This window comes from Anolis carolinensis, unplaced genomic scaffold (genome assembly GCF_035594765.1).
Source record: "Anolis carolinensis isolate JA03-04 unplaced genomic scaffold, rAnoCar3.1.pri scaffold_10, whole genome shotgun sequence".
Lineage (NCBI taxonomy): Eukaryota > Metazoa > Chordata > Lepidosauria > Squamata > Dactyloidae > Anolis > Anolis carolinensis.
Window position 1 is genome coordinate 15,608,662 of NW_026943821.1, and position 14,850 is coordinate 15,623,511.

The window sequence follows — 14,850 nt, forward strand, 5'->3', positions numbered from 1 at the left end:
ACTTGTGATTTTGTGATATGAAATCCAGCATGTCTATCTTGTTTGCTGTGTCATAATAAAATAATAATAATAATAATAGAATTGACCTCTGCATACAAATTTCTAGATCATTCAACATATCGGCTCTCACTACCATAATGTCAGGGACAGACTGGGGACCTTCCTTTCTGTTTCACAGTTTGTTTGCCAAAGAGGATGGACTCACCTTCCAGAGAGGGATGTTCCCAAGTCCCAGACTATATCTCTTTTTTTCCTGGTCTAACCTGTTCACAGACAGATTGTGAAGTGTTTTAGCCAATTCCAAGACAGCCCTAAAAATAATATAACTCAGAGGGCTCATGTTCATTTCAAAGTGAGAATCAAGAGGACCACCCAGCCTCTCCTCTCCTGTACACCAATTTCTTCCAAACCTCGGAGACGGTGAACGAGGAGGAGGCAAGTTGCAGTCAAATTCTTTACTCCAAAAGTTCCTCATGAAAATGTCATCAGGATATTTGTTTGGAGTCACAGACTGGAGAAAAAACTGGAAACCTGGTATTCCCCTCTTTTGAGAACCAATAGACAAAGCACCAGAGAACAGACTTGGATGTATATATTTATTATTTTCCCATTCACACATAGTCAACCATACTTTCCCTGCCAAGGTCGAATAAGAAAATATGTGTGCAATAGAAAGGAATTTGCTGTCACCATAAACAAAGACGATTTTGCTGGAAGACTTCAACAGCTCTTTTTCTCTCTGCATCAGTTGAGTGATAAAAGAGAAATAATCTTGGAACAAAATTACATATTCGTGACAGATCCCACTCTTTTTCATTTCCTCTTCCAGATTGTAGAGAAAGTTCTCACTTCTGCCATATGCCGAAGCGATAAATCCAATCCAAGTCCAACCAAAGTGGAGAAGCAATTGGATGACACTCTTAAACTGAAGATACAAGGAGGGGAATTTGAGTCGATCATCTAATACAGGGTCAGAGGATCCATAACTGATCTGCAAAAACACAAAGAGTTCTCAGATGCCTTAGTAACAGTTACTACAACAAGAATTCAGCAATGGCGATAGTGTGGTCTTAACTCAGGAGTTGCAATACTTAGATTTTGATCCCCATTGGGCCTTGAAAGATCAGTCACACACTCTCATTGTGATGTACTTCATATACAAGGGCTATCCACGAAGTAGGTTACGTTTTGAAATTAAAAATGAACAAAGTATAGGAGAAAATATTTACCATATGCAGTTGAAAGCCACACCCAAATACCACATCTCACGTAGTTGCCATTCAAATCTAGGCACTTACCATAGCAATGAATGAACTTTGCAACTCCTTCCCCACTAAATTCTGCCGCTTGCATTCTCAACCACTTGTTTCCAACAACAGGGGCGTGGATGGCAATGCAGCGTTTTGGTGATGCAGCGCAGCTGCGGGAAGGGGAGACCAGCTGATTGGGCCCGGGCTGTGGCGCAGGCTGGTGAGCAGACAGCTGCAACCAGCTGCAACAAATCACTCTGACCAAGAGGTCATGAGTTCAAGGCCAGCTCGGAGCCTGCGTTTGTCTCTCTCTTTGTTCTATGTTAAGGCATTGAATGTTTGCCTTATACGTGTAATGTGATCCACCCTGAGTCGCCTTCAGGGTGAGAAGGGCGGAATATAAATACTGTAAATAAATAAATGCAAGCGGCAGCATTTAGTGGGGAAGGAGTTGCAAAGATCATTCATTGCTATGGTAAGTGCCTAGCTTTGAATGGCGACTACGTGAGATGTGATATTTGGGTGTGGCTTTCAACTGCATATGGTAAATGTTTTCTCCTATACTTCGTTCATTTTTAATTCCAAAATTTGGAATAACTTTGTGGATAACCCTCGTAGTTGTTGGGAGAATAATAGGGAAAGGAAAAGAGCAAGGAGGAAATACTATGATCAAAAAGGATTTGGCGTCATGGTGGATGAAAAAACAGTTCCCCCTGTGGTCAGAATCGAGCATAAACCCCAGAAGCCGAAGTTGGAAAATATTTATTTATTTATTTATTTAATTTATATACCGTTTTTCTCCCCCCTGGGGGGACTCAAAGCGGTTCACATCAAATAAATGGCAAAAATTCAATGCCTCACATACGATAAAAACAGTACAGTAGAGTCTCACTTATCCAACGTTCTGGATTATCCAACGCATTTTTGTAGTCAATGTTTCCAATACATCGCGATATTTTGGTGCTAAATTCGTAAATATAGTAATTACTACATAACATTACTGCGTATTGAACTACTTTTTCTGTCAAATTTGGTGTGTAACATGATGTTTTGGTGCTTAATTTGTAAAATCATAACCTAATTTGATGTTTAATAGGCTTTTCCTTAATCCCTCCTTATTATCCAACATATTCACTTATCCAACGTTCTGCCGGCCCGTTTATGTTGGATAAGTGAGACTCTACTGTATTACCACACATCTAAAACAATAACATAGGACTATAAATTAAACCATCAAAACTATAAACCATCAAGCGTAAACATGTTATGCAATGTTTACATAAAGTTCATGATAAAGGTTTGGGAATTAGGTGTTTTCAATATGCTAACAGCAGGTTATCTTTTTAAATTTAATTACCTTTGTCTGTATGTGTTGTATGTCTAAAAACGGCACTGAATGTTTGCTATGGATATGTGCATTGTGATCCTCCCTGAGTCTCTTTCAGGGTGAGAAGGATGGACTATAAATATTGTAAATAAAATAAATAAACAAATAATGGCTGGTTTTGATAGCTGTTCAGCAGTGGCACACTCTGTCTTGGAATGTGGGGGAAACTCCTTCCTTGAAAGCTTTTAAGCAGAAGCTGAATGACCTCTGATTGTGTTTTTCGTGCATGGCAGGGGTTGGACTAGATGGCCCATGTGGTCTCTTCCAACTTTATGGTTCTATGATTCTCTGTAAAGATGTGCAGAAACTCTGTTAGCAACAGTTTCTCCACGAGGAGCTTCCATTATAAGAAGATGCTAAAATCTAAGTCAAAATGTCCTTAGCTTTTACCTGTGGTAACTTGTAGATCCCCAGCACGTTGTCCATCTGCACGGAGAACCCTGATGTCAGCCCTCCAATGACAGCCACCATCTTTCTGTGGCCTTGGCAATTGTAGTTGGGAAATATTGTGATCTTTTCTGCATCCTCTGTGCCCATCATGTTATAAGATGGCTGCCCATAACCATAGTAGGACTCATAACCATAGAAAGGTGGAGGAATCGGAGTGAGTTTGTCCCTTTCAGACAGAAGGCTAATGACGTTTTCATAGGTTTGGCCCCCATCGTAATAGTTGTCATAGAGGCGGAATCCCAGAGAAATGTTGGGTAAGAAATGGGGATCCTTGTTGATTTTCTCCACAGCAAATACAAGTGCCAAGACTTGCTGGTAATTCTTTGACATTAGTCTATTTGGAGAACAGCAAAACATTTTACAAGCAATGGCAAAGAACATATACAAAATGAAAATGTTTTAATCGGGACTTGTCACCAACATTCTGCTACTTTGGGCAAAGGATGAGATGGTACTACAGTAGAATCTCACTTATCCAAGGTTCTGGATTCTCCAATGCATTTTTGTAGTCAATGTTTTCAATAGATATTTTGGTGCTAAATTTGTAAATACAGTAATTACAATATAACATTACTGTGTATTGAACTACTTTTTCTGTCAAATTTGTTGTATAACATGATGTTTTGGTCCAACAGGGGGCCCGCAATAAAAGAGAAAAACAAGGGCAAATGCAATCAGTACTTAAAAAAATAATGGAGATGGGAAAAAAGTTAAAAATCAACCCCAAAGATTCTAAACTACAAAATGAACTGCAAACACACCATAGAAATAGAGAACACCTAGAGTTAGAGCAAAATGCGAAACTATTAAATTATATCAAACAAACCCACTTTGAACAAGCAAACAAACCGGGGAGATGGCTCTCCAGGAAGCTTAGGGAAAAAAAAGAGGCAACATACATAAATAGATTAAGGAAAGGACAAAAATATTACTATTCAGAAGATAAGATTTTAAAACAATTTACTAAATTTTATAGTACACTCTACGAGAAGGACCAGATTGATAAAGAAAAAATAACAGGATATCTAGGGAAATTAAAATTACAAAAAATTACGGAGGAGGAAAGAGAAAGCCTTAACAAGGAAATATCAAAGAAAGAAATTCAATCAGCGATTAAAAAACTAGATGGGTCAAAATCCCCAGGACCAGACGGCTTAACAGCAGTTTTTTAAAAAACATTCGAAAAAGAACTAACCCCGTATCTCCAAAAAATTATGAATATAGCAAGAGAACAAAAAGTTGTGCCTGTTTAGCTTGGATAAGTGAGACTCTACTGTATTAACAAGAGCTTCTGAACAACTGGTTTCATGCAGAGGGACTGACAATGCATTGCTTAGCTATGAATACAGAAAAAAATGCAGAGAAACACAAAATGGATGGGACAGAAATGTCAACTATTGCTTTCTATACAAAAGCAAAGTTAGAGAAAAACTTTCAGGCCTCACATATTTTCTAGACACCCTAATTTACATTATTGCCAGAGTGAAAACTATGAGAGTCTATACATTTAATGGTATGTTACAGGTTAGTCATGCAATGAAAGCAACACTTGCTGAAATTCCTGCTTCTAAAGACAAATGGTCTCAAGGTTTCCTTTTGGCTTTCCTACAACTTTTGTATTACTACCAACTACAGTAGAGTCTCACTTATCCAACGTAAACGGGCCAGCAGAACGTTGGATAAGCGAATATGTTGGATAATAAGAAGGGATTAAGGAAAAGCCTATTAAACATCAAATTAGGTTATGATTTTGCAAATTAAGCACCAAACATCATGTTATACAACAAATTTGACAGCAAAAGTAGTTCAATACGCAGTAATGTTATGTTGTAATTACTGTATTTATGAATTTAGCACCAAAATATCATGTGATATTGAAAACATTGACTACAAAAATGCCTTGAATAATCCAGAACCTTGGATAAGTGAGTTTTGGATAAGTGAGACTCTACTGTATGCGAGTCTATACATTTAATGGTATATTACAGGTTAGTCATGCAATGAAAGCAACACATGCTGAAATTCCTGCTTCTAAAGACAAATGGTCTCAAGGTTTCCTACAACTTTTGTATTGCTACCAACTAATAAGGAATCGAAGACTTACTCTGTTTGTGGTGTGTAAGGATAAACCTCCTCAGGACGTACTTTATAATTCGGGTTTGGACTTTTTTGCTGAGTCAAAGACAGCACTCCACCAAGGATAAGATCCCCATCTTTGTAGTAACCCTCTGCATAGGATCTCTCCAGGTGACAAAGAGACGTTGCCACTTTCCCTGCCACATGAGGTAGAAGCAGGATGATGAAAACCAGGAATAGCATGGCAGGAGCATCTCCCATGACTGCATCTCAGATTTCATCTCCTCCTCAGTTGGATTCTCATTTTCAGTGTTTTACTGCTGTCTGAGGCATCAGAGTAATGTCACATTGAGACCTACGTTCATCCCTTCAGTGGAACCCAGATCTGGGTGGCACTAGTGTGTTTATGAGATTCCCAAATGCTCCTTTTTCAGTTCCTTATAGAACAAATTGCCCCAAGTGCATGGACAAAGGATGACTATAATCATTCCACTTGTCCCTTGGCAGATGCTAACTCCAGTGATTTCAATCTGAGCTGTTCCCTGCCTGGAATTATTGATACAAAATGGACAAACATGTTGGTGCTGTTTGCTTTGCCACCTGGTAGAAGGAACTACATGATTTGCAATTCTTAAATCCCTGACTCCATATGTCTCTAAGGCACCAGGCAAGAGACTGGTCCTCTTTTTTCTTTCTACACAAACACAAGATGGTCTATGTACAAAGTGTTAATGTGGGATTTGTGTATTGATAGTGTTTAAATGCAATTTGTGTCTTGGTTTGTATTGCATACTGATTGCATCATCCAGAATGTACTATAGTCTGTAAAGAGTTAATTACTGAGAAGCTGTGATGACCTTGATGTGTGGCTGGAACTGGGGAGTGTCCAGACACAAGTGTTTGTGCATTACTGATTACATCAGTTCTGTTCTGCTGTCTGCTGACAAGTCAAGTCCTGTGTTTGTCTGCAAGTCTGTTTGTCTTGATTATTACTGCTTTCAGTAAAACTTGTATATAGTTTTACTATCGTCTCTGATGTCTCTTCGTTCTGCACTCCACTGATTCCATACAACTACTGCTGCGCTGCTAATTACTCTGACACAAAGAAAATATATCCGAATAGCATATAATATTATTAAAGTTCCCCGTACAAAGCTCAATTTGGCAGTACCAGACAAAATGAAAAGGAGCAACATTTTGCCTGGTACTGCCAAATTGAGCTTTGTACGAGGAACTTTAATAATATTATATGCTATTTGGACATATTTTCTTTGTACATAGACCATCTTGTGTTTGTGTAGATACTTTACAAGTATTCTAGGATTTTGCATAGTAGTATGACCTCTTTTTTCTTTATAATGTTTTCGGGAGGGGGGTCTTAATGAATAGATCCCTTCCACTCTCTCTAACAAACAGAGTAACATACAAAATCAGACCCAAAGCTCATCTAGGTGAACTTACTATTTCCAAATGGGGTCAAAAAGATACTTGTGGGCCTCACTCAGGGTTTGATTGAAATTACTTCAAATGAAATGTGTGGTGTGGGAAATCTGAGGGTTCCAAGTTCCAGTCTGTGGGGTGAGGAAAGATGCCCACAGGCTGCTGGAAGCCTAAACAAGCTCTAAACCAGTGGTTCCCAACATGCTGTTTATAGACCACCAGTGGTCCCCAACAGCTAAAATATGGTCCATGGACTCAACATTACTACACCGTTGCAACAAGAGTGACTGGTCTTGCGAAACCCTTTTACAGTGCCAAGACAAAAGGGATGTCAGGAGAGGAGAGGCTAACTATTCACAAAAAGAGCAACAGCAAGCCTCCTGACTACTGCTTCTCCTCCTCACCCCACCCCCATGTGGCACCTGGAAACGGGGCGACTTGGTGTCTTGGTTTTTAGGCCTGTTCCAGGGGTTACTTGGGGTGCTGATTCAGAAAATTGCATTGGATAGACCACATCAGCTCTAGATTATTAAATGTGGTTTCTCTGGGTGAGCAGATGGCGACCACTGGATGGTATATGTTCTGTTTCAGAAACCAGAGCTGATGTGGTCTATTTAATGCAATTTTCTGAATCAGCACCCCAAATAACCAAACCGAATCTAAAGTTGACCAAAAACAGATTTGTAATCCTATTGGTACTAATGTTAGAGAATGGTCCCTGGTCCAAAAAGATTGGGAATCACTGCTTTAAATACTTGATAATTTTATAGTTAATCGTGGAATCGTGGTGTTAAAAAAGACCACAATGGCCATCCTGTCCAACTCCCAATCAAAGGAATACCCAACTAAAGCATTCCCAATAAGTGGCCGTCATAGATCCTGCAACACAACTCTAAAACACCCTTGATACTTTGAATGCTTTTCTGAAAATAGTGATATTACACTGGCTACTATACATTATTGTGTTGAAAAAAGTGAAAGGCTGGTGTTGTTCATTCATTCATTCAATGTATGTCTTCTCCCAGCATGGGATTCGACATATTATTTGATTACAATCACAATACCACCATCAGTATGAAGATTTTCTGGACCATTTGAATTTTAAAATATTTTTTTAGGAACCAATTTCTGATTAACAAGAACAACCATATATCTGATTTGATTTGTTTGCAAGAAAGAAGGTTTTTTTTAACTGAATTCAAAACTTGGAGAAAGAATTTCTATCCATAAAAGAAACAAATTCTTTTCTCAATTTTGAGCAGCTCATTAAGTGAGAGCAAAATATGGAAAATGAGATATCATGACCTATCATGTCAATGTTCTGCTCCCACATTGAGCTTAAATGGAGGTGAATGATATATGGATGCCATTTTAACAGTTAGCATCTCTAGTGTGAAACAGCAATGACATTTCAGTCAATTATAGCAGAAGATCCATGCTTTAATTCAGTTAAATGTGCGGAAGAGGTCTCAACAGCAATAAGACACTGAAACACATTTTGAAAAAAAAAATGGAAAAAATACAGAGAACGTTTTCAAAGCATCATCACCATAACTGTCAAGATTTTAAAGTAACTTAGCAATACAAATTACTGTTTATACTCGAGTATAAGCCTAGTTTTTCAGCCCCTTTTTTAAGACTGAAAAAGTCCCCCTCGGCTTATACTTGGTTGGCTTATATTTGGGTCAGCTTATACTCGAGAATATATGGTAGATTTATTATTTTTCTCTATTATTATTAGTATTATTACATGTATTATTTTTCTCTATTATTGTTGCTATTACATTTATTTTACTCTATATTTATTATTATTAATAATACATTTATTATTTCACTCTGATCTTATTATTATTATTTTATTGTATGACACAGCAAACAAGATAGATATGCTGGATTTTGTTTCACAAAATCACAAGTCGAACACTTCCCAAGTGTCTAGGACTGTGTGATGTATTTTCGGATGATGCGTGCAGATCCCAGTAGGGTGGCCTTTTGCAGTTGGCAGATCGTAATTTTGTCAATGTCTATTGTTTCCAAATGCCGGCTGAGATCTTTTGGCACGGCATCCAGTGTGCCCATCACCACTGGGACCACCTGCACTGGTTTCTGCCAGAGTCTTTGAAGTTCAATCTTGAGGTCCTGATAGCAGCTGAGTTTTTCCTGTTGTTTTTTGTCAATGCGACTGTCACCTGGGATGGCAACATCAATGATCCAAACCTTTTTCTTTTCCAAAACTGTGATGTCTGGTGTGTTGTGTTCCAGAACTCTGATCATTATTATTATTATTATTATTATTATTATTATTATTATTATTTGTATTATTTTACTCTATTAATATTAAAAGGATACATAAGTACATTTACATTCAAGAAGATGAAAATAATGATTTGATCAGAGTTGGACAGTCTTATCTTAAATTTGAGCTTTATGTAAATATTCAGAAACATTTAACCTAGTACTGATGCCTCAATAAATATAATTTTATTGGCATCTATTTTTATTTCTGAATTTTACCACCCTCGGCTTATACTGGAGTCAATGTTTTCCCAGTTTTTTTGTGGTAAAATTAGGTGCCTCAACTTATATTCGGGTCGGCTTATACTAGAGTATATATGGTATTTTAACCTCCTTCCCTATTTGAACTTCATTATTAAATGGGAATGTTTCAGGTCCATTTCTCTTTATTATCGGTGGAAATATTTGCTGGTTATGTGCACTTTTTGTTTCTTATCTAGATGCAGTAGAAGAACATAACACTTAGGTAGAAAGATGCAGCCAAGCAACCCAGCTCCAGAGGTCAAAATAGAGAATATCTCCACAGACACCATATATTTCCCCTTGGTGCTGAGGTAAGTTGGGATGAAGGCTATCCAGACAGTGCAGAAAACCAACATGCTGAAAGTGATGAACTTGGCTTCATTGAAGATGTCGGGCAGCTTCCTGGCAAGGAAAGCCACAATGAAGCTCACCAAAGCCAAGAGACCCATGTAGCCCAGAATAGAATAGAAAGCAATGGGTGAGCCTTCATTGCACTCCAGAATAATGTGTCCGGGCTCTGAGTAGAAATCAGCATCTGGGAATGGAGGGGAGGTTCCCAACCAGACTATGCAAATCACACCCTGAATGAGAGAACAGACTATCACAAAGAAGTATGAAAGTCTAGGTCTCAGCCATTTTCGTGTACCGCTGCCTGGCTTTGTGGCCTTGAAGGCCAGAACCACGGTGATGGTTTTGGCCAAGACGGCAGCAAGAGAGACAGAGAAAATGATCCCAAAGGCAGTCTGCCGGAAAATGCAGGTTATTTTCCTTGGTCGTCCAATGAAGAGCAAAGGACAGAGGAAACAGAGCATGAGGGAAGAAAGAAGGATATAGCTGAGATGTCGATTGTTGGCTTTGACTATGGCAGATTCTCTGTGCTTAATGAACATTGCAAGTACCAGGGCAGAAAGGAGGGAGAAAAACAGAGCAACAGAAGCAGAAACAATTCCCAAAGGTTCTGTGTAGGATAGAAAAGTGATGCTTTTGAGTATACACTTATTTCTTGCTTTATTTGGATAAAAGTCCTTTTTGCACTTCATACAGAAATCCATACCTAAAAGAAACAGAAATAACATTTGACTTTTTGCCTTTCCAAATATCCCTTGGCTCAGACATTCACAATCACATGTCACATCTATGCATGAAACATAGAATCATAGAATCATAGAATAGTAGAGTTGGAAGAGACCTCATGGGCCATCCAGTCCAACCCCCCGCTAAGAAGCAGGAAATCACATTCAAAGCACCCTTGACAGATGGCCATCCAGCCTCTGCTTAAAAGCCTCCAAAGAAAGAGCCTCCACCACGGCCCGGGGGAGAGAGTTCCACTGTCGAAGAGCCCTCACAGTGAGGAAGTTCTTCCTGATGTTCAGGTGGAATCTCCTTTCCTGTAGTTTGAAGCCATTGTTCCGTGTCCTAGTCTGCAGGGCAGCAGAAAACAAGCTTCCTTGTGTCGTGTCTTATTGTCATGTTAGCCGGTGTGGAAATAGTAACTCTCTGGCAATGCCTACCTGACTGGTTGGATATGGCTCCTTTAGGGCATTCAGTACACTCAAAGCAACATTTGGGGTTGTCCTTCAAAGGCATCTTGTAGAATCCAGGTAGGCATTTATGGCTGCACACAGAATGAGGTGGCTATACAGATTCAATATTAGCAAGTTATCAGAAATAAAAACAATGCTTTCCAGCTTTAACATTAAAACTGCTCCCAGACCAACGCATTTTTCTGAGCTGTTTTGATAAGTGCTTTATGAAGGCACAATGGAGAGGACCTTTTCCTGGCACCTTGAATCTGGAATTCCTTTTTTAGTGATATGTTTTGGCTACCACTGCTGTATACTATTTAATAATATTAATTATAATAATAATAATACTATTAATTATAATACAATAGAGTCTCACTTATCCAAGCTAAACGGGATAGCTTGGATAAGCGAATAACTTGGATAATAAGGAGGGATTAAGGAAAAGCCTATTAAACATAAAATTAGGTTATGATTTTACAAATTAAGCACCAAAACTTCATGTTATACAACACATTTGACAGAAAAAGTAGTTCAATACGCAGTAATGTTATGCAGTAATTACTGTATTTACGAATTTAGCACAAAAATATCACGATATATTGAAAACATTGACTACAAAAATGGCTTGGATTATCCAGAGGCTTGGATAAGCGAGGCTTGGATAAGTGAGACTCTACTGTAATGATAATACTATTTAATAATATTAATTATATGTTATATATTAAATGTAATATTACTAATAATATTACAATGTAATGATATAGTACAATATAGTACTGTATATACTCGAGTATAAGCCTAGTTTTTCAGCCCTTTTTTTAAGACTGAAAAAGCCCCTCTCGGCTTATACTCGGGTGAGGGTCCTTGTTGGCTTATACTTGGGTCAGCTTTTACTCGAGAATATATGGTTTATTTATTATTTTTCTCTATTATATTAGTATTATTACATGTATTATTTTTCTCTATTATTGTTGCTACTATTACATTTATTTTACTCTATTTTTATTATTAATAATACATTTATTATTTCACTCTGATCTTACTATTATTGCATTTATTATTTTACTCTATTTATTATTACATGTATTATTTTCCAGTATTTATTATTACTGTTTTCCCAGGTTTTTTGTGGTAAAATTAGGTGCTTCGGCTTATATTCGGGCCAGCTTATACTCGAGTATATACGGTAATTTAATGCTAGTATTGTACTATGCTAATAATATAATGTATTGTATGTGAATGGAATTTGTAAGCCGCTCTGAGTCCCCTTTGGGGTGAGAAGGGCAGCATATAAATGTAGTAAATAAATAAATAAGTAAAATAAATAAATACTGTACTTTCCATTGTCAGAGGTTAAACCCTTGTGCCAGCAGGACTTCTGACAGAAAGGTCGGTGGTTCAAATCCGGGGAGTGTGGTGAGCTTCCATCTGTCAGCTCCAGCTTCCCATGCGAGGACATAGGAGAAGCCTCTCACAGGATGGCAAGAGATCTTGCAGATGGCCAATTCTCTCACACCAGAAGTGAATTGCAGTTTCTCAAGTCACTCCTGACACGAAAAAATGTCAGCTCAAAATATTTTATTTCCAAGAGAACTTTAACTTATTAGTATCACCATTTTGTGTGTTCTCCTGGTAGAAGATTTCAAAATCAAATAATTTTTTATAGATTGATGTCTAATATTATTTTAATCACTTTATCATTGTTCCCCACTCTGAGACCCATTTTTTGGTGAATGGCAGTACATAGTGATTATAAAATAACCTCTTTCCCCAAAGTCAAATGGAGATTTACTTGGAAACATCTCACCTGGGTGAATTTGCCATTCCATAAAGTCATATTTGTATTAATGGCAATACTGTAGTTTTTTGTACAATGGAGAGTCACTTCCCCAACATTCACACTGACCAGGGAGCCATTAGGAAGCCGGATCCAATTTAAAATATCATACATTGCCACTTCTCCAGTCCCATTTAAAAGGGCATCCTCAACAACACTGTTGTTGAAAAGTGTTTTCTTAAGGACACTGTGGAGCTGAATAAAAGAGAGAATATGAGAGCATGCTGTAATGACTAAACCACCATCAAATTTTGGTTGGAAGGAAGCTCTTAGGTTCTTGAATCCAACATCTTTCTGGATGAAGAGATCCTGCTAGAGTTTCCTTTCTGGTAGCCAGAGCCAGCCCTAGGTATTTTTCAAGTGTAGGCGAACAGAATTTTGGCGCCTCCCCCCCCCCCCCCCCAAACCAATCACTGAAAAATAAAAGCGTTGGATAAGCGAAAATAATAAGGAAAGATAAAGGAAAAGCCTATTAAACATCAAATTACATTATGATTTTACAAATTAAGAACCAAAACATCATGTTTTGCAACAAATCAATAGAAAAAAGCAGTTCAATACATGGTAATGTTATGTAGGAATTACTATATTTGCAAATTTAGCACTAAACATTGAACAGGGATATAGGGCAGTGTGGACTTAGATAACCCAGATAGCCCTCAGTATTAAAAAAACTCTAAAATCAGGACAATAAATAAAGAACAACACTCTGAAAACAGAAGAAATCCAGACAGTAAACAATCAGGGACAGCTAACTCCTCCCAAAAAAAGATTCTCCCAGGCAAGAAGAAGCCAGGCCTTGAAGCCACAGGGCCATTAAATGCTAATTAAGGTAATTAATTACAACATTCACACCTGCTTCAAAGAAAAGTTCTTTCTCCCACCCTGGACCTTCTACAGATATATAAACCCCACATACCTAGCTTCCAAGTTCCCACAGACCTCACAATCTCTGAAGGCCCCAAAGGTGGGCTCCCGTGGTGCGAAGGTGGGTCTGCGCCGGCCGGAAAGCCCAGCACGGGCACCAAGAGGCCTAGCGTGGCCGCCGGAAGGCCCAAAAGAGAAGGAGGTGGAGAGTGGTGCCCTCCTCTCAGGACGATGGCGCCCCTGGGACGATGGCGCCACAGGCAAGAGCCTAGTTCGCCTTATGGTTGGACCTCCTCTGCTGGTAGCTGCCCAGAACCTTTTTGAAGACATCCAGAGGAAGAGAACCCAGCACCTCTCTTGTCAATTGGCTCCATTGTGGAACTGCTCTTATCAGCAATATGTTCCCTCTAAACTTCAATCAAAATATACTTTTGTGTAACTAAAAATCTTTATACCTTCTCCTAACCATTGGAGCAGCAGAGAATATGTACCCTCCTCTCTGTGACTTCTCTATAGATATTTAAATAATGCATGTTCCGTCCCCCAGAGGTTTGATTTGCATTTTCCCATGGTTGTAGGGAATAGCACTCTTTTTGCATTTTCCAGGGTTGCTGCAGACTCAGTAGCACTCTGACAGTTGGCCATTAGCAGAGAGTTGTAACCATTCTGCAAGGCCTTTGCTGCTGAAAGCTCACAAAGTTTCCTTTTGTTCTTGAGACTGCCCCTTTTCCTGGGGATGAAATCTCCATTTTGAGAAGCCTTTTCCTGCCTTTCCGCAGAAGAGAAAAGAACTCAGATGTGCTTGTGTGGTCAAGCCAGGCCAGCTCAGACAAGCCATCATAAGTACTGACTTCTTGCCTTTGAAACTGGTGCTGAGCAGATAGGGAAAGACCTGCTCTTTCCAAGATTGCAACTCAGCACTGGGGCAAAGAACATCCCAGGATTTCTTTGCCATTGGAAGAAGCTCTAATTACTTCATCTCCAAGCTAGCTTTGAGCTTAGATAGCGAAAGACCTGCTTTTTTTGTTTTTGTTTTTTTGATATAGTAGCTCAGAGCTAGGGTAGAGAGGATCTCAGGATCTCTTCGCCTTTGGAAGAAGTTAACTAAGTCAACTAAGGGGAAAAGCAAGAAAGGAACGTCTGCAAGGTTTTATAAGTTGACTGTTTATATTTATAACCTTAACTACGTGTGCCAAGTCTGCCAAGGACTTTGAGAAAATAAAATCTTGTTTGATTGTTCAACTTGATGTGACTTTGGTTACTGGGATTCCTGAGTAAGGCCCCCGCAGTTCACCCAGGCAAAGAAAGAAGCACATCTTAAAGCTCTAAAAGGTGCCTGGGTGTGACGGCATAATGCAGTCATGCCACCCTTGATGAAATAACCAAAACAGAGTTTTTGACTGAAGACTTAGAGCATTAGCAAAAGATTAGTGGAAATATATTGTGAAAAATCCAGCATATTAAACAAATTGTTTTAAC

At 38.7% G+C, this 14,850-nt stretch overlaps 1 protein-coding gene across 1 annotated transcript; it reads right to left on the bottom strand.

Moving 5' to 3' along the window:
* Nucleotides 1–9,287: 9,287 nt before the first annotated feature.
* LOC100554256 (vomeronasal type-2 receptor 26-like) lies at nucleotides 9,288–10,849 on the bottom strand. The gene is made up of 2 exons (XM_008120948.2): nucleotides 10,653–10,849; nucleotides 9,288–10,195 (listed from the first exon to the last, which is right to left on the bottom strand). The coding sequence occupies exons 1-2, from the start codon at nucleotides 10,726–10,728 to the stop codon at nucleotides 9,288–9,290; spliced, it is 984 nt and encodes a 327-aa protein (XP_008119155.2). The 5' UTR covers nucleotides 10,729–10,849.
* Nucleotides 10,850–14,850: the final 4,001 nt, after the last annotated feature.